General features: G+C 40.0%; 2 protein-coding genes across 2 annotated transcripts in view; one reads left to right on the top strand and one right to left on the bottom strand.

Annotated features, from left to right (window-relative positions):
* Positions 1-19708, top strand: part of itgav (integrin, alpha V) — a 39540-nt gene extending 19832 nt beyond the window's left edge. Inside the window, 22 exon segments of the mRNA XM_039599545.1 lie at positions 918-970; positions 2387-2459; positions 2825-2954; positions 3240-3337; positions 3921-4014; positions 4129-4174; positions 5445-5552; positions 5747-5802; positions 5910-6064; positions 6240-6377; positions 6592-6659; positions 6767-6911; positions 7136-7228; positions 7553-7632; positions 11537-11617; positions 12256-12361; positions 12744-12902; positions 13473-13607; positions 13841-13954; positions 14548-14655; positions 15749-15868; positions 16061-19708. Of these exon segments, the coding sequence (XP_039455479.1) occupies positions 918-970; positions 2387-2459; positions 2825-2954; positions 3240-3337; positions 3921-4014; positions 4129-4174; positions 5445-5552; positions 5747-5802; positions 5910-6064; positions 6240-6377; positions 6592-6659; positions 6767-6911; positions 7136-7228; positions 7553-7632; positions 11537-11617; positions 12256-12361; positions 12744-12902; positions 13473-13607; positions 13841-13954; positions 14548-14655; positions 15749-15868; positions 16061-16153 (2253 nt within the window). The 3' untranslated portion in view covers positions 16154-19708.
* A 246-nt stretch (positions 19709-19954) lies between these two features.
* Positions 19955-26456, bottom strand: si:dkey-69o16.5 (uncharacterized protein LOC100149419 homolog). The gene is made up of 8 exons (XM_031729870.2): positions 26049-26456; positions 25242-25330; positions 23867-23941; positions 23640-23719; positions 23204-23377; positions 20606-20665; positions 20407-20489; positions 19955-20103 (listed from the first exon to the last, which is right to left on the bottom strand). Exons 1-8 carry the CDS (start codon positions 26141-26143, stop codon positions 20037-20039), a joined length of 723 nt encoding a protein of 240 aa, XP_031585730.1. The 5' UTR covers positions 26144-26456; the 3' UTR covers positions 19955-20036.
* Positions 26457-27243: the final 787 nt, after the last annotated feature.

Here is a 27243-nt window from a genome sequence, read left to right as displayed (position 1 = left end):
ACAGAGGGGTTATATTCAGCTGCACATAAAGCATCTCAGTGAGCTGCAAATGTGTTTTTAGTTTGCTGTACAACACCCAAAATGTCAGAAGAACAGAGCAGTTCTTCCTGCTACCACAAAGAAACGTGCTGGATGCCTTTTTAGTGATGGTCAGTGTCAGATGGCAAGAAGAAGAGAGAGTATTATTAATTTGGTAGTTCTGAAGGGGTGAAGAAACCAGGCTTTGGATCTTTTTAGGTGTAGAAGATCCTGTGAACACTGATCTTAAATCAAGATGTAAACTGCTCCAGATGCAGATACAGCAGAGGGGGAGGAGGGGGAGGAGGGTGGGGAGGAAAACAGACTGTCATCGCTCGAGTTAATTAGTTCCTCTTCATTTTCCTGTCTGTCCAACATAGCTCCCTCTCTGAACCTTCTAACCCCTCTTTTATCAGTTTCCTGCTGCCTGCTTTCTCTTTAAAGAGACAGACGCCTCTCCCTGACGTCAAGCCTCTCACTCCTCCTTTAGTTTTCTCTGAATTTCTTCTGTTTATGCGATCTCACCTCTGATATCATGTGTGTCATTGTGTTAGTCGCTGGGTTGTGGTTTGAGAACGGCCTCTTATTTTACTCAGAAGCTGCTGATGGACTGTGTTTCTTTACGAGGAGAAACATCATTCTAGCTTGTATCAGAGATGCAGCCATTACATCACAACTGTTTACAGAGATGTAACATTAACATGGCGTTCCTAAAGAGTATTAAATTCAAAAGGCCACAGTAGTCTGACAGGCAATAAATGCTTAAACATACAATACATGCTTAAATAAGAAGTTCATTCTAAAGATTTCCAACCCGACTAAAATGTTTGTGACTGCGTGCTTTCTTGTGTAAACTCACGATTCCATCTCCTCTACTCTCCTTCGCTCTCATCTTGTAGATGGCTGCGTACTTTGGACATTCAGTTGCAGCTTTTGATGTCAACAATGACGGGTGAGTACGTGTTTGTGTGTGCTCATACAATTTCCCCGTCTGTGGTTTAAGACAAGTCCTCCAACAAAAGAACAGATATATTCTTCTGTACGTAGATATCCGTGCAGCAGCGCGCCATCCATGGAATTTATGGCAGAACAATTGTTGTCAGCACAGTGCAACAATAGGATGACAACATATTTCCATTGAACCGGCTCTCTATGCAGTTGTGGGGATATGAAGTCAAGTCCAGTGGTTTTGCTGCTATTTGGTGGCGTTCTGTGTGTATGTGTGAGTGTGTATCAGTGTTTTCACTCACCATTAAAATGACAACAGTTGACACTTAGAAGAGCTAATGTTTGTCCAGCTTGGGTAGTGTTTTGGGGAAATATGAATGGCAGATATTTTTATATTTTTAATTAACGCGTCTCTAGTAGACTTTGGCGTACTTGTACCCTCGATGGACTCTAGTGAAGTGCGAGAGCTCCCGGGTTTGTAATTTAAAAGCACATTGAAGACTTTTACAACTGCTTTTGACCTCTGGAAACACTCAAACTTCAACACTGTTCACTTTGCTGTCAGCTTGAGCCTTGATGGCCTCTTTTAAATGAAACCAGAACGCGGCTAAATTTGGAGTGTTTCGAGACTTTACACATGCTTGCGCAGTTTGCGGTGGTTCATACACTTGTTTATGTGTTTAGTTGTGTGCCAACTAAAATAAGTGGTGAGAGAAGCTGGGTGCTAATGCCATAGCTTTAAGGAAGTGGTGGAAATGATCAAACACAACCACCTAACCTCTCAGAGGTTGTTTGACCATCTTATCAGTGTTTCTGTTCAGCATGCTAACACATGCTGACTGCTTGTTCCCATCTGCTCCTGTTGTGAGAGTATCGTGTTAACTGGTTGATGATGATAAACAGCTGGTTAGTCTCTATTGGGGCGTTCAAGAAAGAGGAACCAAGAAGTGTCAGGAAAATCAGAGTAAAGATGAGAGCGGGTGAAATGTGGGTACCAACGTGGAAATGTGATACTAGAGTTGGTGTTGTGTATCAGTCGACACAGCTCTGATGTTTTCTGCGTGACATTTAAGTCTTTCCGCTTATGTTGATGGAGCAATGCTGCACAGCACCTTCTGAAGTAAAAAAGCAGTTGAGATAAAATCGCACCACACTGAGCAATTCGATGACTCGGTGTATCAGTTTCTTTAATCAGCCCTTTCACTCATTCTTGTGCCATCTCTGTCCTCTCTGCAAGCACTCTTCTTACTGTCACACAGATCACAAAGGGATGTAAAGGATGACAGACGCTTTGCCCTTAGAATAATATGGATACACTGTGTTTTAGTTATAAATATAAAAAGCAGATGCTATATTAAATGAGTATAATCAAATAATAAGTGATCTGGTGTTCTTATTTTGTGTTTCATCCGTCTGTCAGTAATATGGATGTGTTCATTGGAGCTCCCCTCATGGACAGAGCCTCATGAAGGAGGTGGGACACAGCACACACTGCATACACAGACACAAAACTGTAAAAGTGTTTGACAGATTAGGTGAACTGTGCTTACTTTGTTTTTTTAAGGAAAGCAAATATATTTTGCTGGAGAAATAATTCAATTAACAACAGTATAAGCTATTTAAATTATTTAAAATTAGTAACTAATTTAATGTAATACTGTAACACAAATTTAAGGCAAAGGGTAAATCTTTCTAAAATATGAGCAAAATATAAAGGATGTGGAGTTTTTTGTTAGCCTTCAGTTTGTTAAAACCGTGTGTGTGTGTGTGTGTGTGTGTGTGTGTGTGTGTGTGTGTGTGTGTGTGTGTGTGTGTGTGTGTGTGTGTGTGTGTGTGTGTGTGTTTGTTCGTTCTCCAGGTGTCTGTCTATCTTGGTCGGGGTGGATTTTCCTTCCAACCACCTCAGTTGCTCACTGGTACACACATTTACGCCAGATACGGCTCTGCCATTGCAGCGCTAGGAGACCTGAACATGGATGGCTACAACGGTAACACAGAGCACCACAACACCACCCTCTCCTCCTCCAGTGTTTTAGCACTTTCTGTCTTTGTGAGGATAAAGTGAAGCTCCAACCAAATCAAGCTCCACACATCCCTTTGAAACAGCAGTTTAAAACTGAAATTTGTCCACAGATACATATGTGTGTATACAAACATAGACACAGGTCCTTGCTGAAGTATACACGATTTAGTAAATGCATGACCTGCTTTTCACCTTGACCACTACACAGTAGTTCTTTACCCACTCCGCGTCTCCCTCCACTCTTCTCCAGATGTGGCCATCTCTGCTCCTTACGGAGGCCCCAACCATAATGGTTTGGTTTACATCCATAATGGCAGCCCTCAGGGGCTCAAAGCAACACCATCCCAGGTAAATACCACACCTGCCCCTTCCATTCAATGTGTTTATATACACTTTAGTGTATACTTATGCTTATAGTTAGATTTCTACAGTAACTGGATTTTGTAAATGTTATATGGGTGACAACTATTTTTCTTTGTTTTTATTTTTAAGACTTTGGTTTAGTGTTTATGGTGTGAAGCAGTGTACACAGTGAAAATCCTGCCCACACTCTGAAGTAGTCACAGGCAAAGACTACTGAAACCAGTGATTCTAACCTCAGATCTGGACTGAAAATACAAACATAAAGTTTTCACTTAAACTGGTTCACAGTTAGTCTGGGATTACCATAAAATCCTCAGCAGACATTAAAAAGAATGGCTGTAAGAGCTATTTTAGTTATGTTTGTTTCTAGTTTCACTTTCAAATAAACTGATTTAGATAACTGGATTCAGTTCTGACCACTGTGCTGCTGCTCACATCGATGTGGCCTTCCCACATCCTCCCAGTCATGTTGGTGTGCTATAATTTTTAACTGAAAGGAAGTTTAATACTATAGCAACAAGAGCCCAAAGATAAACTTTTAATTTGAAATGTTTGCCTCATCTCTCAGCGCCTGGAGGGCAAATGGGCATCCAGTTACATGCCCCCTAGCTTTGGGTACTCCATGTCTGGAAATACTGACATAGACCAGAATGGATATCCAGGTAAAGACACACACACACAGAGAAACGTGTAGATGTAGAGAAGCACAGTGGGAGGCAAATGAATGTCAGTAGCTGTGCTGTGAAAAAGAGCTGATGTGTGTTTCTGTCCCACAGATTTAATAGTTGGAGTGTTTGGAGCAGACAAAGCCGTTTTATACAGGTAATCAAATCCTTAATCTACACTGCGTGTGTGAGTGTGCTCCCCTGCTGTGACTGTGTGTGTGTCTGTAATGCTTCTGATAGAAGCTGATGAGTTTAATGAGCAAGGCCACCTCTGATATCAAAGAGCTGCTGCTTTCATTCAGCTCCTACTGGCTTTATAGATGCTATTAGGACACGTTCAACCTGCATCCCCATCCTAATTTGTTTTTGTTCATTAATATTTATGTACATATATATCCTAAATGTTTACTGTGAACCCTTTTCATACAAAGTCATACTCATTCATAACCGCTTAGAACAACCAGATGTGCATGGAGTGTTTCCATTGTTGAGGTCTTGAAACCAGATGTGATGAGTGAGGGGGAGGGTTTCTGACTGGGGCACTGTACGCTCAGCTGTCAATTGCAATAACTGCTTTCTGAAACATACAGTAGAATCAGTGACGTAGATCACGCAGTCATTATGGAGGCATGTACTCAGATCAAGTACAAGGAGAGTTTTCCAGAGACTTGTTGCAACAACAGCTGTCAACCCCCTGCTGGACATTAAGAGGAATGCAGGTTTAAGGCCTAGAAGCTACACCTGTGTTTTATACTGTCTATGATTTATAGATTCACTGTGATCGACAACCTGTCTGTATCTCCTGATGCCTGGTATGAATAGATGTTCAGAAAATTGTCTTGAAATGATTTTAAAAATATGCTACTTATATCCTTAGGTTTAAAGTTTCCTCCAGTTTCACAACATTAAGTAAAAGTGTCCACATATTCACTGGAATTCCTAAAAGCTTGTTTTTCATACTTAATTTTCCAAAACAAACCAAATGCAGGACGAACAACAAGATTTAAAAACAGCTTTGTCCCAGCAGCCATCACAGCCATGTGACATGATGCTGTGCGGTTTTTAAATACTTTTGTCTGTCTTAATGTGTTCTGCCTTGATCACCTTACAAGGCAATTTTTTAAATATATTTTTAAAAATCATTTGTAAAATGCTAAAGGTATTTTTTGTTTTTGATTAGAGCTCTAACAGTCGATTAGTCTTTCATCAAAAACGTAACTATTTTGTCACTTGTATTTGCTGCTCCCGCCCTGTAAAGCTCGTAAAACTTTTACGCCTTTGTATGTGAATCCTTTTCCTTCTAGTTTACGTGTAGGAATGAGTTTTGTTACAAAACAAAACAAAACACACAGGGACAAACGACTAACGGGATGTAATCAACATAACACGCCGCACTGACCTAACCTCTGTGTGTTGTGCATGTACAGAGCCCGTCCAGTGATCAGTGTAAATGCCACGTTGGACATCACACCCCTGATCATCAACCCTGAGGAAAAGAACTGCACACTGTCTGGTACCAACACGCCTGTATCATGGTGAGCAGTCACATTTCTCCTAAAACATGCACTTGTAGTCTTTTCTGACAGGTTTTTTTCTTTTTCTTGTCAATGCGTTCAGTTCGCCTGCACATAAACACCTACAGTCATCCTTTGCTGTGCATTTTTGTCAATAACTGATTGAAACATCATTGTTAAACATCATTAGGGGGGACTCATGTGTTGTTTTTCAGTTTTAAGGTGAAGTACTGTCTGAAGGTCAGCGGCCATAGGGCTCCAGACCTGCTCAGTAAGTAAATCTGCAGAAGCTACATCCCATTTTCCCTCCACACAACAACAAGAGTTAGATTAGTTGTGGCGGTGCAACATTCAGATTTTGTCTAATAACTCTCCCAGCTTTCCGAGTGGACCTCATGTTGGACCGCTTGAAGCAGAAGGAGGCGACTAAGCGTGTCCTCTTCCTGTACAGTCGCACCTTTCAGTACTCCAAAGACATGACCGTGTCCAACGGCAAAGGGCCGGCCTGCGAGGAGCAGATGGTCTACCTGAGGGTGAGCGAGTCACACAGTTTAGAATCACAGGACTAACGGATGAAAGCTGCTTTTAGAGATACATGTTAACTGGATTTGTGACCACAGAGGAATTCAAAGTTTGAAGGATAAAAGGAAAACGCTTCCCAGGAATGGATTTACAAACATGACTCTTTGTTTCCTCCTGCTCTGTCAGGATGATCGAGAGTTCCGGGATAAGATCACTCCCATCTCAGTGTCGATGGAGTACAGTATGAACTACCAGCAGGCTGCAGACAAAACGGGATTGCAGCCTATTGTTGACATGTCATCTCCATCTGAAATCAACAAGCAGGTAAGCATGTGCAGCTTATTCAATGAATGAACAGCGATCTGTGACTTATAGGGCCTTTGGTAGTCATGTTGGCATGTAGAGAATGATAGTTCACAATTTATTTTTTTGATAATGAAGGTTTTATAGTAGGTTGGACCAAACAATACTGAATGACTCCTTTTATTTATCGTTCTTTGATACTGAGCATCTTCATCTTTGCTCTTCTCTCCATCAGGTTCATATCCTGTTGGACTGTGGGCCTGACAACATCTGCAAACCTGACCTCAAGCTGTCGGTTAAAAGGTGAGAAAACAAACTCAACACAAGTTAAATCAAAAAGGTTTTGCCAATGAAATCAGGACGGAAGTTTAGGTGAGACCCTCAGTTTAGTGTTCTTTCCCTCCCTTCAGTGACCGTGACCAGATTTACATTGGCGATGATAACGCTCTGACCCTCGAGATCACAGCTGAGAATCAAGGCGAGGGAGCCTACGAGGCCGAACTCCACATCTACCCTCCGCAGCAGGCTGACTTCAGCGGCGTCGATCGCAGTCAGGTAATACAGACGTCACTCCACTTTGCCCAGATTCAGCCAAAATCAGTTTAATGTTCACTTTGAAGTGAGGAAACACATTTTCCTGCTGCTGTACTTTGAGAAATAAAGCTGAAAAGTTATTGCATTGGGACCTTTGTTCATAAAGTATTTCTGCACAATCCAATTCATCATTGAGCTGTGTGTGTGTATTCCATTAATAATCTGTGATGTCTTATTTTTCTTAGACCCTGTCTAGGCTGTCCTGTGCCTACAAGAAAGAGAACCAGACTAAAATGGTGGTGTGTGACCTAGGAAACCCCATGAAGGGAGGGACTAAGGTCAGTGATCGGTGCATGTAAATCAGTAAGTGTGTTATAGGAGTTGATCCAACTGTTTTAACAAGAGAAAGTTAAAAGAATCAAAGGTGGTGGTGGAAGTTGATCAGAAAGGAAAGACAAGTTTAAAGCACATTTGCTTTGCCTGAACAAATATTTGAATCAAATATGTTGAACTGCAGCTTTAAAATCAGATTACATCAGTAATGAATTTTCGATTATTTTGAGTGACCTTTGTTCAGCAAATCAAGTCTAGTGGTGTCTGCTAGATTTTCTTGCATCCTCCTGCTCACTGATTGGCCCTGTCCCTGTGCTCTCATTGGTCAGGTGGTGGCTGAGTTGGGGTTCAGCGTGCACCAGCTATCAGAGGATGACACATCTGTCCGCTTTGACCTGCAGATAGTCAGGTACGGAACGGTGTTTGGTCTCTTTGTTCTGAGCCTGCTTTAACTCGTCAAATTTGACCCATTTTGATATTTGATAGAAGCAAAAATACCCTGGATGCTACGCTTTTGTACACGTGCTATAAATGTTTGTACACCAAGGCTGCTCCAGGACAAATTCGACCTGAATCGGTTCAGATTAGGTGGATTTTAAATCTTGGGGAACAGTTAAACTGTAGGAGTGATCATACACACATAAGAACAAAGGTCATGACGAGGTCAGACGGTGCCTTCACACAGAAACAAGAACTGTAATAGGGTGGTGGAGTGGTTAGGAAACAGGGCAAGAATGTTCCTGGTTCAAATCCAAGCTGGGACCTTTCTGTGTGGGGCTCGCATGTTCCCCCTTTGCCTGCTGGGTACTCCTGCAAAAATGCGTGTGTTAGGTTAATTGTTGATTCTAAATTAGCTATGGAGGCAGATAAAGTGCTGTATGAATGTACAGTTAATTTGTGACTAGTAGAAAAATGCACTACAGTCATTTCATTAGGATTAATCATCAGTTTATTTAGTTTATTAGTCAAATGGGCTGTTTATACATTCTAAACAGATCTGTTGTTTAGAATTTGTTGTACACAATCATTATGAGGGACTCAGAATGGGTCAAAATTGAGCCGAACTTACTTTGAAGGCCTGAAATATGAACAGTAGGTAATTCTGGGTAATTGTGATGAGTGCCGCATAGCGCCACCTACTGACAGCACTTCAGTTTGTTTTTTTGTTTTTTTTCATATTAGCACACAAACACTGGTGTATAGAGAGGCAAAAGTTACACAAAGACTAAAATCAAGGCTAAAATTAAAATAAGTTTTCACTTTGTCAATATGGGGAATTAATGGTCTCAAGAAGTGTTTAAAATGAAGGATTTCAGTACGTCCTGTATCCAGTGTGAAACGATTATTCCAAGGACACAAAAGAAAAGCAGAGAACAGTAGCATCAACACACCTCAGGAGGTTCAGCGTGATAGAAGCTAACTGCAATCAGACTGAGTGTTCAGCCTACTTAATTCATTAAAGCAGAGCTCTTTTCCTCATCTCGCTCATCTGAATGACAAAAGCCCTGAAACTGTGAAGGAAGCAGCTCCGTCTTCACATTCTTCCGTGTTAGTGTGTTTTTGTAATTCTGTGGCAGAGAGAGAGAGAGAAGTATGTTAATGAAGGGTTTTCAGCAGTCTTTGGTTCGCCTCCTCTTCAGCTCATCGACACACTCGTACTGCACAGCAGATTTACTGCTCCTTAAATGTGTGTCAGGAGATTTCTGCAGGCCGTTTCTCTCTTTTTGTCATCACCTTTGACATGTACAGATTAACTATGTTTTAACCTTTTCTCATATTCTTAAACTTTTTAAGGTAGTTATCTTTATTATTATCTGGTACATTTGACTTATTCCTGATTTCTTTTGATTTCTTTCATGAGTTCTACATGTTAGCAACATTTTTGGTGATTTCTGTATTTGTCAGGTTGGAGCAACAGATTTTCAGTCAGTTAGTTGCAATTGAGTGTTGTGATGTCTTTGATTTGCAGTTTGGCACTGACAGCATTTTCTTCACGATAAGCACAAATGTAGAATTTAGCATCAGGTTCAATTCAATTCAATTCAATTTTATTTATATAGCGCCAAATCACAACAAAAGTCGCTCAAGGCGCTTTTATATCAGTAGATAGCACAATAATAAATACAGAGAAAACCCAACAATCATAGACCCCTGAGCAAGCACTTTGCGACAGTGGGAAGGAAAAACTCCCTTTAAAGGAAGAAACCTCCAGCAGAACCAGGCTCAGGAGGGGCGGCCATCTCTTCCGGTTGGGGTGAAAGAAGGAAAACAGGATGAAAGACATGCTGTGGAAGAGAGACAGAGATTAATAACAGATATGATTCGATGCAGAGAGGTCTATTAGCACATAGTGAGTGAGAAAGGTGACTGGAAGGGAAAAACTCAATGCATCATGGGAATCCCCGGCAGCCACGTCTATTGCAGCATAACTAAGGGAGGACTCAGGGTCACCTGGTCCAGCCCTAACTATATGCTTTAGCAAAAGGAAAGTTTTAAGCCTAATCTTGAAAGTAGAGATAGTGTCTGTCTCCGAATCCAAACTGGAAGCTGGTTCCACAGAAGAGGGGCCTGAAAACTGAAGGCTCTGCCTCCCATTCTACTTTTAAATACTCTAGGAACAACAAGTACTGCAGTGCAAGAGCTTCTAATAGGGTGATATGGTGTGTCAGATAAGATGGGGCCTGATTATTTAAGACCTTGTATGTGAGGAGCAGGATTTTGAATTCAATTCTGGATTTAACAGGAAGCCAATGAAGGGAAGCCAAAACAGGAGAAATCTGCTCTCTTACTAGTTGTCAGTACCCTTTTGCACATTTTGGATTAGCTGAAGGCTTTTCAGCGAGTTTTTAGGACATCCTGATAATAAAGAATTACAGTAGTCCAGCCTGGAAGTAATAAATGCATGAACTAGTTTTTCAGCATCACTCTGAGACAGGATATTTCTAATTTTAGAGATGTTGTAAAATGGAAGAAAGCAGTCTTACATATTTGTTTATTATGCGTTGAAGGACATGTCCTGGTCAAAATGACTCAAGGTTCCTCACAGCATTACTGGAGGCCAAGGTAATGCCATCCGAGTAAGAATCTGCTTAGATACCATATTTCTAAGATTTTCAGGGCCGAGTACAATAACCTCAGTTTTATCTGAATTAAGAAGCAGAAAAGCGGCCATCCAGGTTTTATGTCTTTAAGACATTCCTGCAGTTTAACTAATTGGTGTGTGTTACCTGGCTTCATGGACAGATAGATTGTCATCTGCATAGCAGTGAAAATTTATGCTTGTCTTCTAATGATGCCTGGAAGCATGTATAATGTAAATAGAATTGTCCTAGCACTGAACCCTGTGGAACTCCATTTGACCTTAGTGTGTGAAGAGGACTCTCCATTTACATGTACAAACTGGAGTCTATTAGATAGATATGATACAAACCACTGCAGTGCAGTACCTGTAATACCTACAGCATGTTCTAACTAATAGGATATTATGGTCAACAGTAGAACGCAGCACTGAGGCTAGCAGGACAAGCACAGAGATGAGTCCACTGTCAGAGGCCATAAGAAGACATTTGTAATAAAGCTAGTGAAGCCAACTTTTAATCAGGATTTTACTTTTTTTTTACTATTTATTACCATCATTCACTGAACTTATTATTAAATAGTGTCTTTCATTTTATTTTATCTGTATATCTTTATTTGCCTTTTTTATGACATATATCTTCTTTGAAATGTCTTTTAGATGCTTTACAAATAAGAATAGAGTAATCGGTAAATTGTAATATTTCTCCAGCCATTCATTCATTTTCTTCAGCTTATCCAATTTAGGATCCTTACATTAGAAATGTAACAGAGTCCAGGACTGAGCTGCTGAGCATAAGATATGGTGGGGCAGAGCCTATCATAGCTGTCCTAGGACGAGAGGCAAGGTTGCCCCTGGACAAGTTGTCGGTCTGTCGCACAGCTGAATCATACAGACAGACAACCATTCACTACAATCAGACCTGTGCGCAGTTAAAATTACTGATGTAACTAATCCTGGCACAGTGGTTAGTAAGATGGCCTCACAGCAAAAAGGTCCTGGGATCGAATCCAGCCTCTACGTGTTGTCCCCGTGTCTGTGTGGGTTCTCTCAGGTGCCTCTGGCTTACATTGACAGATCCACAGTCCAGAGACGTGCACATGGTTAGGTTATCTTAATCAGGTTAGGTCATTGTATTGTGATGTTGTTTGCTTTAACACATTTAGGGGTTAGGGATTTTTTGTTTGTTTGTTTGTTTTTGGTCATGTGGATGTGACTGTTGATGTTGATTTTTCAGCTCTAACCAGTTTGACAACACCAGTCCCAAAGTCACCAGCGTCATCAAACTGGCTGTACTCGCTAAAGTCTCCATCAGAGGGTAAAACACACAGAAACACACACTGCTGCTCCTGAAGGTGTATCAACTTTCTGCTCAAGAAGCTTCAAAAGAACAATATTAGATTATTTCTCTTTTAAGAGGCTGTAATTTATATGATTTTTGCCAGTAATAACAATTGATAAGCTTGTTGCCTCGTCTTTAACTTCCTAAGACCCGAACTCTTCCACGGCATGCATTTTTAATTTCCCTTTGATATTTGGGCTGATTGGGACCTGATAAATGTAAAAACAAAGAATTACCAGATTTTATTTTATTTTTTGTTACCTAATTTTTGTTTCTAAGAAAAATGAGAGCCACATATGAGGATATTCGTTTAAAATTTCGATAGAACAGTAGCAGTATAATGTCCTCGTAAGTGGATATCAGGCCCTTGTAGAGCAAAATAGAGTATTTTGGTCTAAATAACCCAAAATGTGATGTTCACATATGTGGACGCCAGGTCCTAGGAGGTTAAAAAGGGATGAGGCTTTAAAAGTTACAGAATTTGTACAAGTATAAAAATCAAACTGTTGACTACACCCTCGTTTAACTGGTATATCTCTGACTTTGAAACACACTTTAAAAACAGGTTTTTATTAAATTTCAGCTTCAGATTGTTCCTTAAAATGTTTTTCCAGGTCTTCATCTCCTGGTCAGGTGTTTATTCCTATCGCCAACTGGAAACCGAGAGACCCTCCTGTGGTCGGTGACGACATCGGACCACAAATAGTACACGTCTACGAGGTACAGACACACATGCGCGAACATGCAGGAGAGAGGGGTGATTCTGTTATTTATCTCACTGATTTAACTAAGACTGCACAAAATAATAGAGTATTATTATTATTCTTGTTATTATTACCAGCTAGCATAATGTGATGTAGGTCAAGCTGACCTCATGATTTCACAATGATTTATGATATGAGACTGTATTTCTTGTCCCCCCCCCCGTTGGTATTATTGTGTAGTTCAAATGCTTTTTGTTTTTTGAAATGATTTATTAGAGCCCAACATTAACAGCTTCATAGTCACAGATTTAATGCCAGTGGTTATTGAAAACATTTCTTCTGTATTATTTTTTTTATTTCTTTGGACTGAGATTAAAACTTGCGTTCCCCTTTCACAGCTTCTGAACAACGGTCCCAGTACGTTCAGCAAGGCAGCGCTGGAGGTCAAGTGGCCGTACCAGTTTAGAAACGGCTCTCTGCTCTACATCATCAGCTACGACACAGAGGGACCCATCAACTGCACCACTGAAATACAGATAAACCCACTCAATGTCTCTGTAAGGCACACAAACACAGAGGCACACTACACCAATACACAAACAGTTCACATACAGCTTCTTTCCACAGTTTTGTCACCTGTTATCTTAAAGGTACTTCTTCTAAATTTGTGCTCAAAAATATGACTATGACTTTAACATCTGTGGATTTTCTTAAAGAGATCAGCTGACATTAAACTAGTGCTAGGCTGTACTTTTTACCACTTTGTACCACAACTTGCTGCACTGAGTCAGTTTAACCTTCAGTTAAGCGGCCACATCATCACAGGACACACCTGCTTACAGTGGTGGTGAGAGAAAAAGGCAAAGCCTCTTGAGGAAGTAGCTAAATCAAATGTTCAAAGTGGCAGCACAGACCACAAAACATGTCAGCACCAGCTGATAAAATGCTGCCCTCTAGTGGTGAAGGTTTTAGTTAAATTCTGCAGATTGTAATTAGACAAAGTAGCTTTAAACACCTATAAGAAGTGTTTCTGCTGTTCCAGTCAATAATGTGATGCTGTGGCAGTCTCTTACATCTTTCCAATAAATAAGCCTTTCTGTGTGTGTGTCTGTGTCTGTGTGTGTCAGAACCCACTGAGCTCCTCAAAGAACACCAGCACTGTTACGCCTGGAGGACGAGAGTCGGAGGGACGGAATCAAAAAAGCGTCCGCCAGAGGAGAGATCTGGAGTCCAGAAATGCAGAGAACGACCTGCAGACACTGGTAAAGCTACACAAGCAGATATGCTTTGATTAACTCATTTGTATGACATGAAATTACACCTTGACTCATGCCTGATCCTGCTAAGAACAGCTAATGCATCCCAGCAGCTTTAGATGACATCTTCCTGTTTAAGATTTTCAGAATCGAAATATAAAAAGGATTTTTGCATTTTTTTCTATCTGTAATTATTTTCTGACCAAAGTGACTGTGTGTGTGTGTGTGTGTGTGTGTAGGACTGCCACACAGCTAAGTGTCTGACACTGAAATGTCAGGTTGGTCGTCTAGAAAGGAGGAAGAACGCCATCCTCTTCATCTACTCCAGACTGGATGTCAACAACTTCCTCAGGGTAATCAAATAAAAGCACCTACGTTAGGGCAGAGCAATGTTACTGAACACAGTAACCAGCTCTGTGTCTGTGTTCTCTTAAATTATAAATGCATGCACTTTTCTTTCTGTTTCCTTTCCTGATTAACACAACAAACTGGTTTGGGCTTGCCATGTGTCTCCATCATATTATTGTAGTTTACAATATAAAGCGCCTTGAGGCAACTGTTGTTGCAATTTGGTGCTATGTAAATAAAATGGAATCTAATCACACAACAGAACATGTGTGCAAAGTCTTAGAAACAAAAGCTGGCCTTTAAGTTTCACTATTGCACTAACCCAGTGATGGCTGTCTGTGCATCTATGGGTGCATTACATGCAGTGGTTGCTAATAGCTAATCCAACATTCATAATCTGGACTTTTTGCCAAAATGTAAACAAATAACCAGAACACAGTTGCCCAGACTGTCACATTTTTAAACCCCTGTCCTAATTTCTCTAATAGCTGAAGAGCACACGTCTGTTGTTAGGTAATACCCATTCTCCAGGTCGTGATTTATCCTCAGCATTTTGGACTTCATTTGTCAGACATGTGACTTTTTTCCCTCCTTTCAGCCTGAGAATCAGAATCGTTCCTACGTGATACAATCAACGGCTAGCTTCAGTGTGATCGAGATGCCGTACAAGAACCTGGAGATGGAGCTACCATCCAATAGCACCACAGTAAGACACAAACACAAATGATCAGCAAACAGCCGAACATCAACTTGGGCCTCAGTCACAATGGCCTAGTCGGCTACTACCTGACAACTCTGGCCATCTTCTGTCCACAGTTGCTCATAGTTTGCATGGAAGACACAGAATTATCTACAAACACCCCCCCAACCAAACATTGTGGTTACCATGGGATCAGTAGGGCTTGGCTGATCGTGGCAGTGCTTAAAATGTAGTTTGTCTAACTCACAGCTACAGCTGAGCCAGGAGTGACCTTGTGGACTGGATTTAACACACAGACGTTTTATACTCACAACTTTATTATCCAGTTTTATTGGCTTACAGACAGCTGTATGGATGTGTTTATTGACTGGTATCATGTTTTTGTTTTTTTGTTTTTTTTCTACACACAGAAGCACAGAAAATGTAGTCAACACAACATGTGTGTGCATATATACGGAGGTTTCATGAATGAAATACGTAGCAAAGTAGTGACTTTAAAGTTATGTTTTTCTTCTGAAGTGCAAAGAATTTCACAGGAAGATAAACAAGCATACAAAACCTCTCAGTGCAGGAAGTCAGCCGCATGACAGTACACTCGTTATCAGCGAGGAAAATAAACTCTCACCTTGCTGTTACACAAACCAGTTCCTGTCTGCAGAAAAACAAAAGACAAAAGAAAAAATCTTGATTTCTGAATGAGCTCATATTTTCACATAAACCACATAAAATGTATTCATATAAACAGTAATAGTCCCTTAATATTAGATTTTAAATCAGTCAGTGAAAACATTCTTCAGTGTTTTGCTATCATACAGCAATCTCTAAATCACTGATAAAACATGCTAGTGCAGGTCCACAGCGTGTTTGGAAGCACTCGCTGGTATTTAGACTCCCGACTCTTCTGGACTGTAGATTTAATGAAGGGTTGGAACAAGTTGATACCAGTCTTGAGGAATTTATTTTAACAACCTTAAAGGAACACAGATGAAGGACAGTGCATTTTAAAGAGTTAGATTGTTCATTTTATAATGAATAATATATAATGACTTTAATCTGATCAGGAAGAAGTGATTATGTTTTTGGTTTCGTCTCGTTTCAGGTGAGTGTATCAGTGGTTTGGGTGGCTGAGCCTCCTCCACCAGTGCCAGGCTGGGTGGTGGCTCTGGCTGTACTGGCAGGACTGCTGCTGCTGGCGCTGCTTATTTTCATCATGTACAAGGTAGTAAACATGTCCATTCACTGTCACTGTTCTTGTGCTGCTTTTTTCCTTTTTCCTAAGCTTCTGTAGTTTTACACTGAGACGTGTGTTCAGACGTTGCTCTTCTGTGTCAGATTACAGGCTGAAACACCACTTTCACTACCAAATATAACCGACTCTTGTGCCCTCTTTTCTTCTTCTTCTCCTGTGCAGTTGGGTTTCTTTAAGAGAGTCCGCCCCCCACAGGAGGACTGCACTGAAAAGGAGCAGCTGCAGCCGGAGGAGAACGGAAACACTGATGCCTAGATGTCAAACTGTGAGGGACTGATGGCAAATCAGTAGGGGGGAAAAAGAAATCAGGGTAAAAAGGCCTCTGAGAGCATTTCACTGTATTGACTGTTGGATGGCAGATAATGATATTGATTTAAGATTTAATGTGGTGATTTTTATTTTTATTTTGTTTTTTAAAAACTTGTCAAGTTGTATTTGTGCCAAAAGAGAATCTGGAAAACGTCGATCAAACAAAATCCACAAAATTTAGTGTTAAAGGAGCAGTTTGATGATTCCTAAGAAGCTGCATCACAGTGTGTGTGTGTGATGTCTGAATGACGCTGATGTTGCGAACTGCAGATGTTTTGTGAGTTCACACATACATTTGTTTAATTTGTGAGAGTCACATGATCAGATTGCCTGCTTTAAAAATATCAGCTTGATTAGCTTACCTTAGCATGGGACTGGAAACAAAGAAAATCCACCTCATCTTTTCGCATTAATGATATTAAAAATCACAACACTAAGTATTTATATAAACATTTAATAAATGTTTTTTGTTCCCTAAAATCATTATTGATAAAATATGTTAAAATGCATTTACAAACTAGCTGTGAGAGTTAGCAAGTCGATCTGTTGTATTGTATTCAACATTTGAAAAATGCAGAAATTCATATTTACAATTCAAGCTTTTAAAATTAAACAAGCTACAACATATTAGTGAACATTAATGCTGTCAGGCAGATCTTGTTATCTCTTCACAGAACCAGGCTAGCTGTTTCCTAGCCAAGCTAATCCACTGCAGTTTCATAATTAATATTCAAACACAAACCTGGTGTCATTCTGAACATCTAACATGTCCAAAACCGTTGAGCTATTCCTTTAACATATTGAGAAACTAATGGTTTTGTTCCAGCATGAAGTTAAAATCAAAATTACAGTTTTCCAGAAGTTATGAGAAGCATAAACCATCTTAATTTGCACATTTTCCATCCAAACACAAATCCAGCACTAAGATAAACGGCCTTGTTGTTATGTTACAGTCAAGTCATTGTTTTAGAGTTTCTACAGAGCAGTTAATTATTAATACAACCAGTGATATTAAAGGAAATAAAGGTGTGTATAAAGGCTGATAACTAAAAATGTAAAAAGCAGTGCTGTCAGTGCTAATCTCGTTAAAATGATGCTAAGGCCATAACCGCATTAAGGTGGCAAATCTGCTTTAGTGAGTTAGCGCGGAACGCCCCATGCGTGGGGCTGCACAGCGTCAACGCGTTTGCGTGGTTAGCTTGTTAACGCCGTCCAGCCCCACGCACGGAGCGTTAACGTCATCTTAAGGAGATTAACACTGACAGCACTAGTAAAAAGTAAAGAAGAAATGAGAGAAACACCGTTTAGCCTCACCGTTATGAGTGTTGATGTTGCATAGATTGTCCACCAGAGGGCACTCTGCAACTTTTCGGTTGAAAATGTGGAACACCACAAACACGATAGCCAGCTGATCCAAGCAGAACGTAAACAAATAAAACACATATGTCACATTGTTGTGCCATATTATCTTAGTATGGACTCAAATTATTACTACGCAAAACAAATGTTTGTTTCATATGTGAGAATATCGGCCGATATATTGAATTTTTTTTTTTCTTTTTGTTCTAGTGATGTGATTAGTTGTGATCAACCAGCAATGTAAAAACAAACAATAACAAAGCAATACGGTAACTGAAGCAGCTAGTTAGCTGCATTCAGGTCTTTTTAGATTTTGGGGTAAAACTGGTTTATCTGCTGTAGCATGGGATGATGGGAAGGTCACAATAATATATTTGCCCTTATGTACGCTTGTTTTTTCTCTTCCTGCTTTGTGTGTGGGGTAGCTGATCTGATTTTCTCTTGTATGAGTTTGCTTTGGGATGTTGGTGGTTGTTTCCTTTGTATTTTGTACACAACATTGATTAGAGTTTTAGAAGTTTGTCCAGCTTTTTTCAACACAATCAAGAAATTGTTTGGCCAAATGTAATTTTGTTTGTGCAGAAAATGGTTGAAAATCATTTTAAGTTCTGTCTGATTGGTCATTCCACAGAAGCCTCGTACCTCGCATCATTATGTTGAACCTGATGTTATGTTGTGTCTCTGCAAGCAAAGAGCTGTAACTGGCTGAGAAAATGTTTCAGGCTGTACGGAAACTGGTTTATATTTGCTGTACATTTCTAGCTTTGTAAATAGTTTCCAGTAATAGAGTAAATGCATTCTAGATCCTAACAAGTATCGATAAATGAACAATTTCAGTCATTTTTCAAGTGAATAGATAAACGTTTTTAAAAATTTCGTAGGATTTTTTATTTTTAACCTGACCAATGGATGAAAGTATTAAAGTATTTAAGACATTACACATTTTAATGTTTAAGATTTGTCAACATGTGGAAACAGCAATAGTAACTATGGGGGTGGAGCTTAACAGACTATTAGTAATATTACATTAAAACAAGTGAGAACCTGGCAAAGTATGGGCTGTTATAATGTTAGTGAGTTGCGACTTGAGTGTTGACCAGTGTGTGTTGACATGATCACTTGGATTGGATTGTGTATTTGCAAGCATGTGATTGGTTAATGCTTCATTACGTCATTGTTGTCACTAGTTGAGGCCAGTTCAGCTCACACAGCAGCAAGCATCGAGTTTCACTTTGTAGTTTTTAATCACAAACTTCTTTTTAAAAAGACTTTTAGTCCTTTTCACTGAATTGGTTGTGACAGTTTTTCCTGCACTGAGGCCTTTTGGATTTCTACTTATTTACATTCAGATTTCAGACTGGCAGCTTTGCTGGGAACAAGTTAAAACAAACGCAGGTTTCTATTTTGTGTTTTGAGTATACGTTTGCTCTAATACTTAAGAAAAAAAATACTTTGCTATTTACCCATATTGGGTTCGCATTATAAATTAATGTTTATGGCTGATTATAGGTTTACAAATATAATAATGCAGGTAACTTTCATCATAAAATAAGACTTTAAAAGCACGTTATACATCATTGTTTTCTTTCAGTGGCATCTTAACCAATACTTTGAACCAACTTGTCCTACTTGAGCAAAGAGTCGTGTGTTTGTGTGGGAGTCAAAACTGAGCGGCTTCAGTGGACTGTTCATTTTTTCCCATAAAAGTAAATTAGACCAAAACAGCATGTTTCTCTTTGCCAGGAGTCAGTTGGACAGAAATCTGTTCATTTCAGTATCAGTCATTTAGAATTACTCAGAAAAGCTGCACATCACTAAAACATTTACTTCTGTCCTAAAATCTTTGATATGACCTTATTGTCAGCACTCAGTCCTGACCGATGATGTAAAAGCCTTTGGTGAGTAGAAGAGTTTGTGTTAAATATTGAGGAATAATAAAAAACAAAGCCTCCTGGCAGATCCGAGTGATTTGCAGCCAGTCATTTGTATTTTCTATTGCTCCGTGTTTCTTTCTGCCCTGAGAAAATATTGACTATTTTTGATGTACGTATTCTTTCACATAGAGAATAAAAAAGTGATTTCATAAAGAGATGATTTTACCTTTAAACTAAAATAAACTGATTTGTTCACATCTGTTCAGTATTTTGTGGTGATCTCTTCTTTTTAAACCAGGCAACCTTTTACAAATGTATATATGAATATTGCATTTAAATCACATCACCATGTGTAAAGTGGAGGGAATTTGTACCTCACAGACTTAATGGTCAATTTTTGTTTTAATTTATTCAGTTTTTTGCAGAAATCGCTAAAATATACTAGGTTAGCTTACGCTAGGTACCTACAGTGCTAATGTCTATAACATACAGCATTTACTGGAGAGACACATTAGACATTTCCTTAAAATCTTTATTCTGTTCCAACCAGAGACATTAAAAACTTTGTGTTCCTCGTCTTGCTTCCATTTGACCGATCATTGTGCATCAGTTAGCAGGAAGCTAAGGTCACTGCCTGGTTCATACTCCACTGTGGGCTTTTTCCTGAAACACAATTACACAGAAAAAAATAATGCATTTAAAAAATCCTGCTGATATTTGCTGGTCACTGGAATAACTCAACGTGTTTCACGTTCTCAAATTGTGTGTTTGTCCTACTGATGATGTAAAGACCCTGGTTACACAGTCACATTGCCAGGATGCTGTAAGTTTAGATTTAGTTAAGAACATGTTAACATTAAACTAATTTTGTTTTAGTGTAAGGCTAATAAAGGCTACAGTCGATTAGAAAGGAGACTGGATAAGTCAGTGTGATGTCCTCTCAAGTCATGAAAACCTGTGTGTTACCTGGTGAACAGTCTGGCCTTAGTGGTTCCCAGCAGTGTGGCTTTGTTTCCCTCCACTAGCAGCAGGGAGCCCTCCCTCAGACCCTGAAAACAAACAAAAGAGATGTTAATTTTCTAATGAAGCCTCTTCATCTTCTCGGCATGAAAGATTTGAGCACTATTACATGTATGCAGGTCTGCTTCCCCTCACTCTCACTCACCAGGACACACGGAGTATCGGGTTCTTCGTGGTACTGGGTGATCCTCTGCTCTCTTGTTTCCTACATGAAAACAAGATTCAAGATTGTAAGCACAGTAGAAACAGTGGAGGCTGAAACCACAGCTAAAATATAATTATTGATGCGACAAAATGTTCAAAATAACCTCGTCGTTCACTCTTCTTTTTAACAAAAAATAAGGACAACTGCTAATTCGTGACAAACTGTCCTCAGTTAATTCAGCAAGTGTATTTTAATGACAGCATTCCTGTTTTGCTGAATACCTGCTGCTGTGAACACATTACAGTGACACAGAAGAAAACCCAAACCAAAGGGGAAACTCAGGGTTCAGTATCTTACATGGACGCAGACTAGAGGAGCTGGGAATTGAACCACTGACCCTCCAAACAGATGACCCAGTGTACCTCCTAAACCACAGTTGCTCATGTCTGTTCAGCCAAATACTGCTCCCAAATGTGTGATGATATTAAGGAATATATATAAACATAAATAAAAACTAAAATATTTAAAGATACAAATCTAGGTTTATTAAGATTTGTCATTGTTGCAATCACCAAGAGTGACCAACAGGGGGTGGTGGACAGCAATTTATCTTTCAGAAAATAAATTTTTGCTTTATCGACAGAAATGTTTTTATGAAGTGATTGTTTTTCCTTTGTCATTCTTCTCACAGCTGTTTGCTAACAGATGCTAACAACTGATTGTCCATGTAAATCATTTTTCCAGCACAAAAGGCAATTATTCTTCAGGTCTTTTCTAGTGTCAGGATTTGGATTTTGTTATGTTTTGGTTTGGTTTTCTTCTTTTTCTATATCATTACAGCATCAGAATCCTTTCAGTATGAAATGTATGCAATAACAAAAATCATACTCCAGACTTCACCTTACCCTCTGACAGCTTGCAATGAGTAAACTTTTCTTGTTTTCTGACACTTTTACCATCTGAACAAGTAATGATGAAAACCACCATTCCATGAATGACCCTTACACCTCAGGAACGTTTTTAAACCATTTAAGAATAATTATATACAGAAATAATTTGGCAGAAATATGAGAAGTCCATATTTTCCCTTAAGCTGGACACCAGATGCTCACTGCCACGCCCAACCAAGTGCAACCGCTACCCCATGGCCTGGCTCCATGAATTCAGTGTTTCACAACCCTCAAACTAAACATCACATGTCATCACATTGGTCAGAGCTACCCTAAATCGCTTTGCTGACACAGCAGCTTTTTTGTCAGCTGTTGCAGTTTTACAGCTCTGAGTGTTGCATAATTTCCTCAGGCTGTTTTATCACGTGTTAGCTGAAACTCATGTCAAACCTTCTGCAAATCATCTGTCCCTTCATACAGATTGTTTATAGACCCTTAAGGTCTAGAATGTATCCAGCTTAGGCTGGAGTCCAGTCTTGGTTATTTTCTACTGTGTCTCCATTCGTTTCTGCAGAGATACTTAATATGACCACAAAATGCAGGTAGTGCATAATCATTTATTAAAAAGATTCCCACTGGTGTTATCGTCTTTCTCCTAACCATCATTCTGTGGCATTAAAACATGAAGTTATTAAGTAATAAACTGCAGATTTATCCATTCATCTGCCACCGCTTATCTGGTCCAGGTCAGAGGGGCTGCGGTCTCAGCAGAGAAGCCCAGAGCTCCCTCTACTCGCCCACCTCATCCACCTCGTCCCAGGGAGACACGGGGGTGTTCTGAAGTAAGTCGAGAGATATAATCTCTCCAGTGTGCCCTGTACTTGCCCTCGCCCTCTTCCTGGTAGGACGTGTTTGTTGTACGTCATCTTGGAGGCATCCTAATCAGATTCCTGAACCACCTTAACTGGCTCCTTTCAAAGTGGACGAGCAGTTGATCTACTACTGCAGATTTACTGAGGTCCAAATTCACTCAGTGTAAGGCGACATCTTTTTAAAGCCGAGCGAAAAAGCTCTTTATTCCAAACCCCGATGGCACTTTCACCATTTCACTGTTGGAGCTGTTTCAACAGCTTTATTATTTTATTTACATATTACTCATAGTGCAAACATGTTGTTGCTTTGTCGCTTCCAAACATATCTGCTTATCTTTGAGCAGAGGGCAGCCATAAAGCAATGTTAGAGTGTTACTTATAACACTGATACGGCATACAAGCGACAGCTCAGGGCAGTAATCATTTCCTTTTATCTGTCAACCAACTAGCAAATCAAAGACTGCTACATAGTTTTTCACTGATGATTTTTAACCTCAGGCTCGTAGCAGTTCAGGATTTTCAGTAGTTATAATACTCCCTGATCATTTTCATTTAGCTGTACATTAGTGAAGGCTTTGCAGTGGACTGTGGCTGGAGTACCTGTAGCAAGAATTTCAGCTTCATCTAGTAGCAGTGTAAAGCAGCAGAAAATAGAAATCCTCAAAACAAGCATCCAAAGCTGTACAAAGCTGTACTTGTAATAAAATACAGAGATAGTTCTTTCCAGCTCTAACAATCAGTAACTCTTTAGATGATTCTTTGCAGAGACAGAGTCTAGACGAACCTGCCCTAACGCCCTCCTCACAGCAAACAGAACCTCAGGCTGTGTGACTCACCCCCATGTGGCGGCTGGTGGGGTCGGTGTCCAGGTAGTGCGGGTTGATGTTGAAGGGGACGAGACCAATGGCAGAGAAGGATGGAGGGAAAACAATGGGCATGTCGTTAGTGGTACTGATGCTGATGGTGGCCACATTAGTGCCTGCACTGGAGCCCATGTAGGGGACACCATCCTGGGCAAGGATTTAAAGAATGTGGGAGTAAAGAAAAGGGAGACAAGAAGTAGCCGTTACTACTTAAGACTACATAAGACAATAGTATGTGTTTTTATAAAACGTACACAAAATTATATTAAAATGGCATGTTTTTAATAAAAAAACCATCTATCAATCTATATATAACCATTTGTAAAAATGTTACATTTTGCAATTATAAAGTATTTTGTTTGTTTGCTGTCTTGTTTTGTTCCAGTTAATATCTTTGGATTAAATATACCTCCATCACTCTCTTCCTGATCTCCGTCACCACCTTGTTGTCATAAAGACTCTTCAGCAGCCGGAAAGTGTTGCCTCCACCTACAAACAAAAGCCTCTTTTACCATCTTCATACTCCATATCGGGTAAAGTAAAAGTTAGACAGTAATGTAGAATAAGAGTAAGAGAAAAAGTGTGAAATCCCTGAAGAAATTCCAAGAGTTGCTGCTTTCCTCGGATGTTCCTCACCTATAAAAATGCCCTCGGCCTTCCGGACAGCATCAACAGGGTCTGAGGCCTCGTGGATGCTGTCCACCTCATAACCTGCAGAAGACAAATGCTTGTATGACATGTAGGATTTGACTGAATCATATCTAGCAAAGGATGTTCTGTAAACTATCACATACACTGAAATCGAAAACAAAAACAAATATTGAAAGAATGCAGAAAAAAATGGAGAAAACACCAAAATGCAGAAAAAATAAGGAAACATAAGGAAAATACACAGAATACACTAGAATATATAGAAGAAACTGCACAGAAAATACAGGGGAAAATGGTTTCAATATATCATAAAGCATAACACCTAAAACATGCGAATCTACAATGAGCAGTCTGTGTGTCTCAGTGTTCCCATCGACTATTATGTCAGACGGACTTGCCCCTGGTAGGGTCTCTTGTTGGACTCTATCTGGAAGGTAGAGCACCTGATTGCTGGGCCTTAGCCCATGTGGCGCAGACAGGCACAGCTCAAAAAGGCAACTTGAGCCTGTCTACTTGTTTGCTCAAAGAGACAGAGGCCTTCCACTTTGGTGCGCTCTGCTTTTTGTGGTTGATGTGATCCTGTTGGGTTCATTGGTGGGTTCAAGTCTGAAGCCAGGCTTCTGAGCAGGAAAAAGATTGAGTTCCCAATCCGAGTTAGAGACGAGTTGCTGTCCCAAGTGGACGAGTTTGAGTATGACTTTGACTTGTTCACAAGATAGGGGAGTGGAAGACTGACAGACAGGGCTGTATCTCCAGTGATGAGGACTTTGTACTGGTAGATTGCTCTGAGCCATCAGTTTACCAACCGATTCACATCCACACCCTCACCTGTGGTCACAAGCTCTGAGCAGTGACCAAAAGAGCTACAAGCAGTGGAAATGAGGTTCCTTCAAAAAGGTTGGGCTTTCGCTAAGTGATAGTGTGGCGAGTTCAGTCATTCAGGTAGAATTTAGAATGACTGAACCACTACTCCTCCACACCAAGAGGAGCCAGTTAAGGGGATTTGGCCATCTGATTAGGATGTCTCCTGAATGCCTCCTGGGCAAGTGTTCGAGGCATGTCCTAGACCCAGATACACTGGATTAATTACATCTCTTGGCTGGCCTGGGAACGCCATGGTGTTCCCCGACATCAGCTACAAGCAGTTGCTGGACTTCTCTGCTTTGGCTGCTGCTGTCCATGACTCAGCCCCAGATAAGTGGCAAACAATGTATAGATGGCTATAGAACACAACTCTTAAATAAATGTATATTTTTTACACATAAACACAAAGGCATATAATTACATAAGGCTTTATAAATATGGAAGTAACAAGCAGGTGTACAATATGAGACTGAAAAATAATCTTACACGAACCTACCGAGAGTCTTAAACTTGTCCCTGGCTAACTTAGTGTAGGCGTCTCTGTCATGGAGAGCATAAGGAACAAACAGCACCCTCTTCACGTCTCTGAAATACATATAAACAGATTCATACAATCATGATAAAAACCAGACAGGGCATCATAGGAGTCCTACCTCAAGGCCAGTAGTGAATGTCTGTACACTAAACTTAAAAAGATTTCATTCTAAGGATTCTCGCTGCCCTCTGTCCATAACTTTATAGTATTACATTGATGCTGAGTAGCAGAGCTAAGTATATTTATTAGGTACTCTATATGATTACATTTTATTAGTTTCATGGGTTTTCAAACACATTCATAAAGTTGCGTTTACCATTAAATACAACCTTATAAATAGATTAAAAGTGCAGCATAATTTGAATTTCGTACATATGAGGGGGAAGGCTTACATATGAACCAGAAAACTGTGCCCATTCTTTGCTGTTCTGGTTTTCTACAACATATTTATTTCTGATCAGCAATTCTGATTTCCTTTTCCTTCCAACCCCCTCATCCAAACCCCCCATCCCACTCTGCCACCACCCTGAAAAATTCTGCAAACGCCCCTGCTCGTAGAGGGATTTACAAAGAATCAACTACAAATACATATATAATCCACGTTCGCTCAGTAAACTGACAAAATAAAAAAAAAAAAAACTTTAACAAAATTAAGTTTAATTCTTCTTTTACGTCTTTGCATGTCACTTGACTTTGCCCCCACTTCCTGTTTCCTGACCCCATTGTCAACTTTCTGGCCCACATATATGAACCGCGGCGCTGACTTACTTTCCAAAGAAGCTGGAGATGTGCTGCTGACAGTGCTCCAGGTAACCACTGCCGTGCAAAGTGGAGTTGGACACCAGCAGGAGTCTCCTCTTCATCTTGGCTCGAATAGAGAAACAGAAGAAAACCCGCACAAGTTTTACTGCGACGGAGTCCAGAGGTCCGGGGTCACAGTTCAGCTGTGATTAGGCTGATAGCGGCTCCCTGACAGCCAGTAAACCGGCTCTCATCAACTCTGATCCCGCCACGGAAGGAGAGTTCACCTGGGAGCCGTTTAAAGCTCACAGCAGCATTCACGGTGCAGCACACCGTGTTACTGTCAGAGCCGCTCTGTCCTTTCTACTTTAAACTTACTTTTATAAGGAGTAGTTATATTTGATCAATTTTACCACTAGCGGAAACAACACTAGCGCTTCTAGCCAAGTTCTTTCACAATAAAAGTACCTCCTTTTCGTTCCTCCTCAATTCTGCCAAAATAAAAGCGTCTTTTTTCTTGCAAGTCTATCGTCCAGTTCTAACGAAACAAAAGTCCTTCTACTTCATGGGCTGCTTTCTTGGTCTCTTTCCTTCTCTAATTGTTTTTACACCTTCCAAAAACGTGTATTTAAAAAAAATCACAGTCCAGTAAAATCCTTTCAGAGTAGAATTCTCTTTTCTCCTTTCTCTTGAGTTATGTCAAATTAAAGCCTTGTATTTCCTTTCTGGGTTTCCCCAATTTACTCAGAATATAAGTATTCTGTACTTTTTCTACTACTACTACTTCTTTGTTGGTTTTCCATGGGTCCATTTAGGATAACAGGTGTTCCCTTATCCTTGCTTTTTCCTCTTCATCTTGTTTCCTGAAAACATGTGTACAAAGTGATTTCTAGATATAAATACAGAAAAAAAGGTCATTTGTACTTTCATACAAAATTCATTATCTCAAGCTCAGAAGTTTTCTTCGTTCAGTGACCCAGCCAACAGGAACACAGTAACATGGTGGGGGAAAAGAAAAAAATCTTGTGAAAGTAAGTGATACAAAGTTGTGTCAGCATTTATTTGTATTTGCTCACTGAGCCCTCACATCACTGTGGTTTGAGCATAACCTGACTAATGAGCTGGAATAAACCTGTTAGTGCTCACAGTCTCACCCACCGTTTCTTCTTCAGATTGGTTTAATATAAATGCAAAATTCTGTGAAGAAACTTTTAAAACTCTA

The sequence above is a fragment of the Oreochromis aureus genome, linkage group 16 (assembly GCF_013358895.1).
Source record: "Oreochromis aureus strain Israel breed Guangdong linkage group 16, ZZ_aureus, whole genome shotgun sequence".
Classification (NCBI taxonomy): Eukaryota; Metazoa; Chordata; class Actinopteri; order Cichliformes; family Cichlidae; genus Oreochromis; species Oreochromis aureus.
Note: the sequence above shows the minus strand (reverse complement) of the source record. Positions and strands in the feature narration are given on the sequence as shown.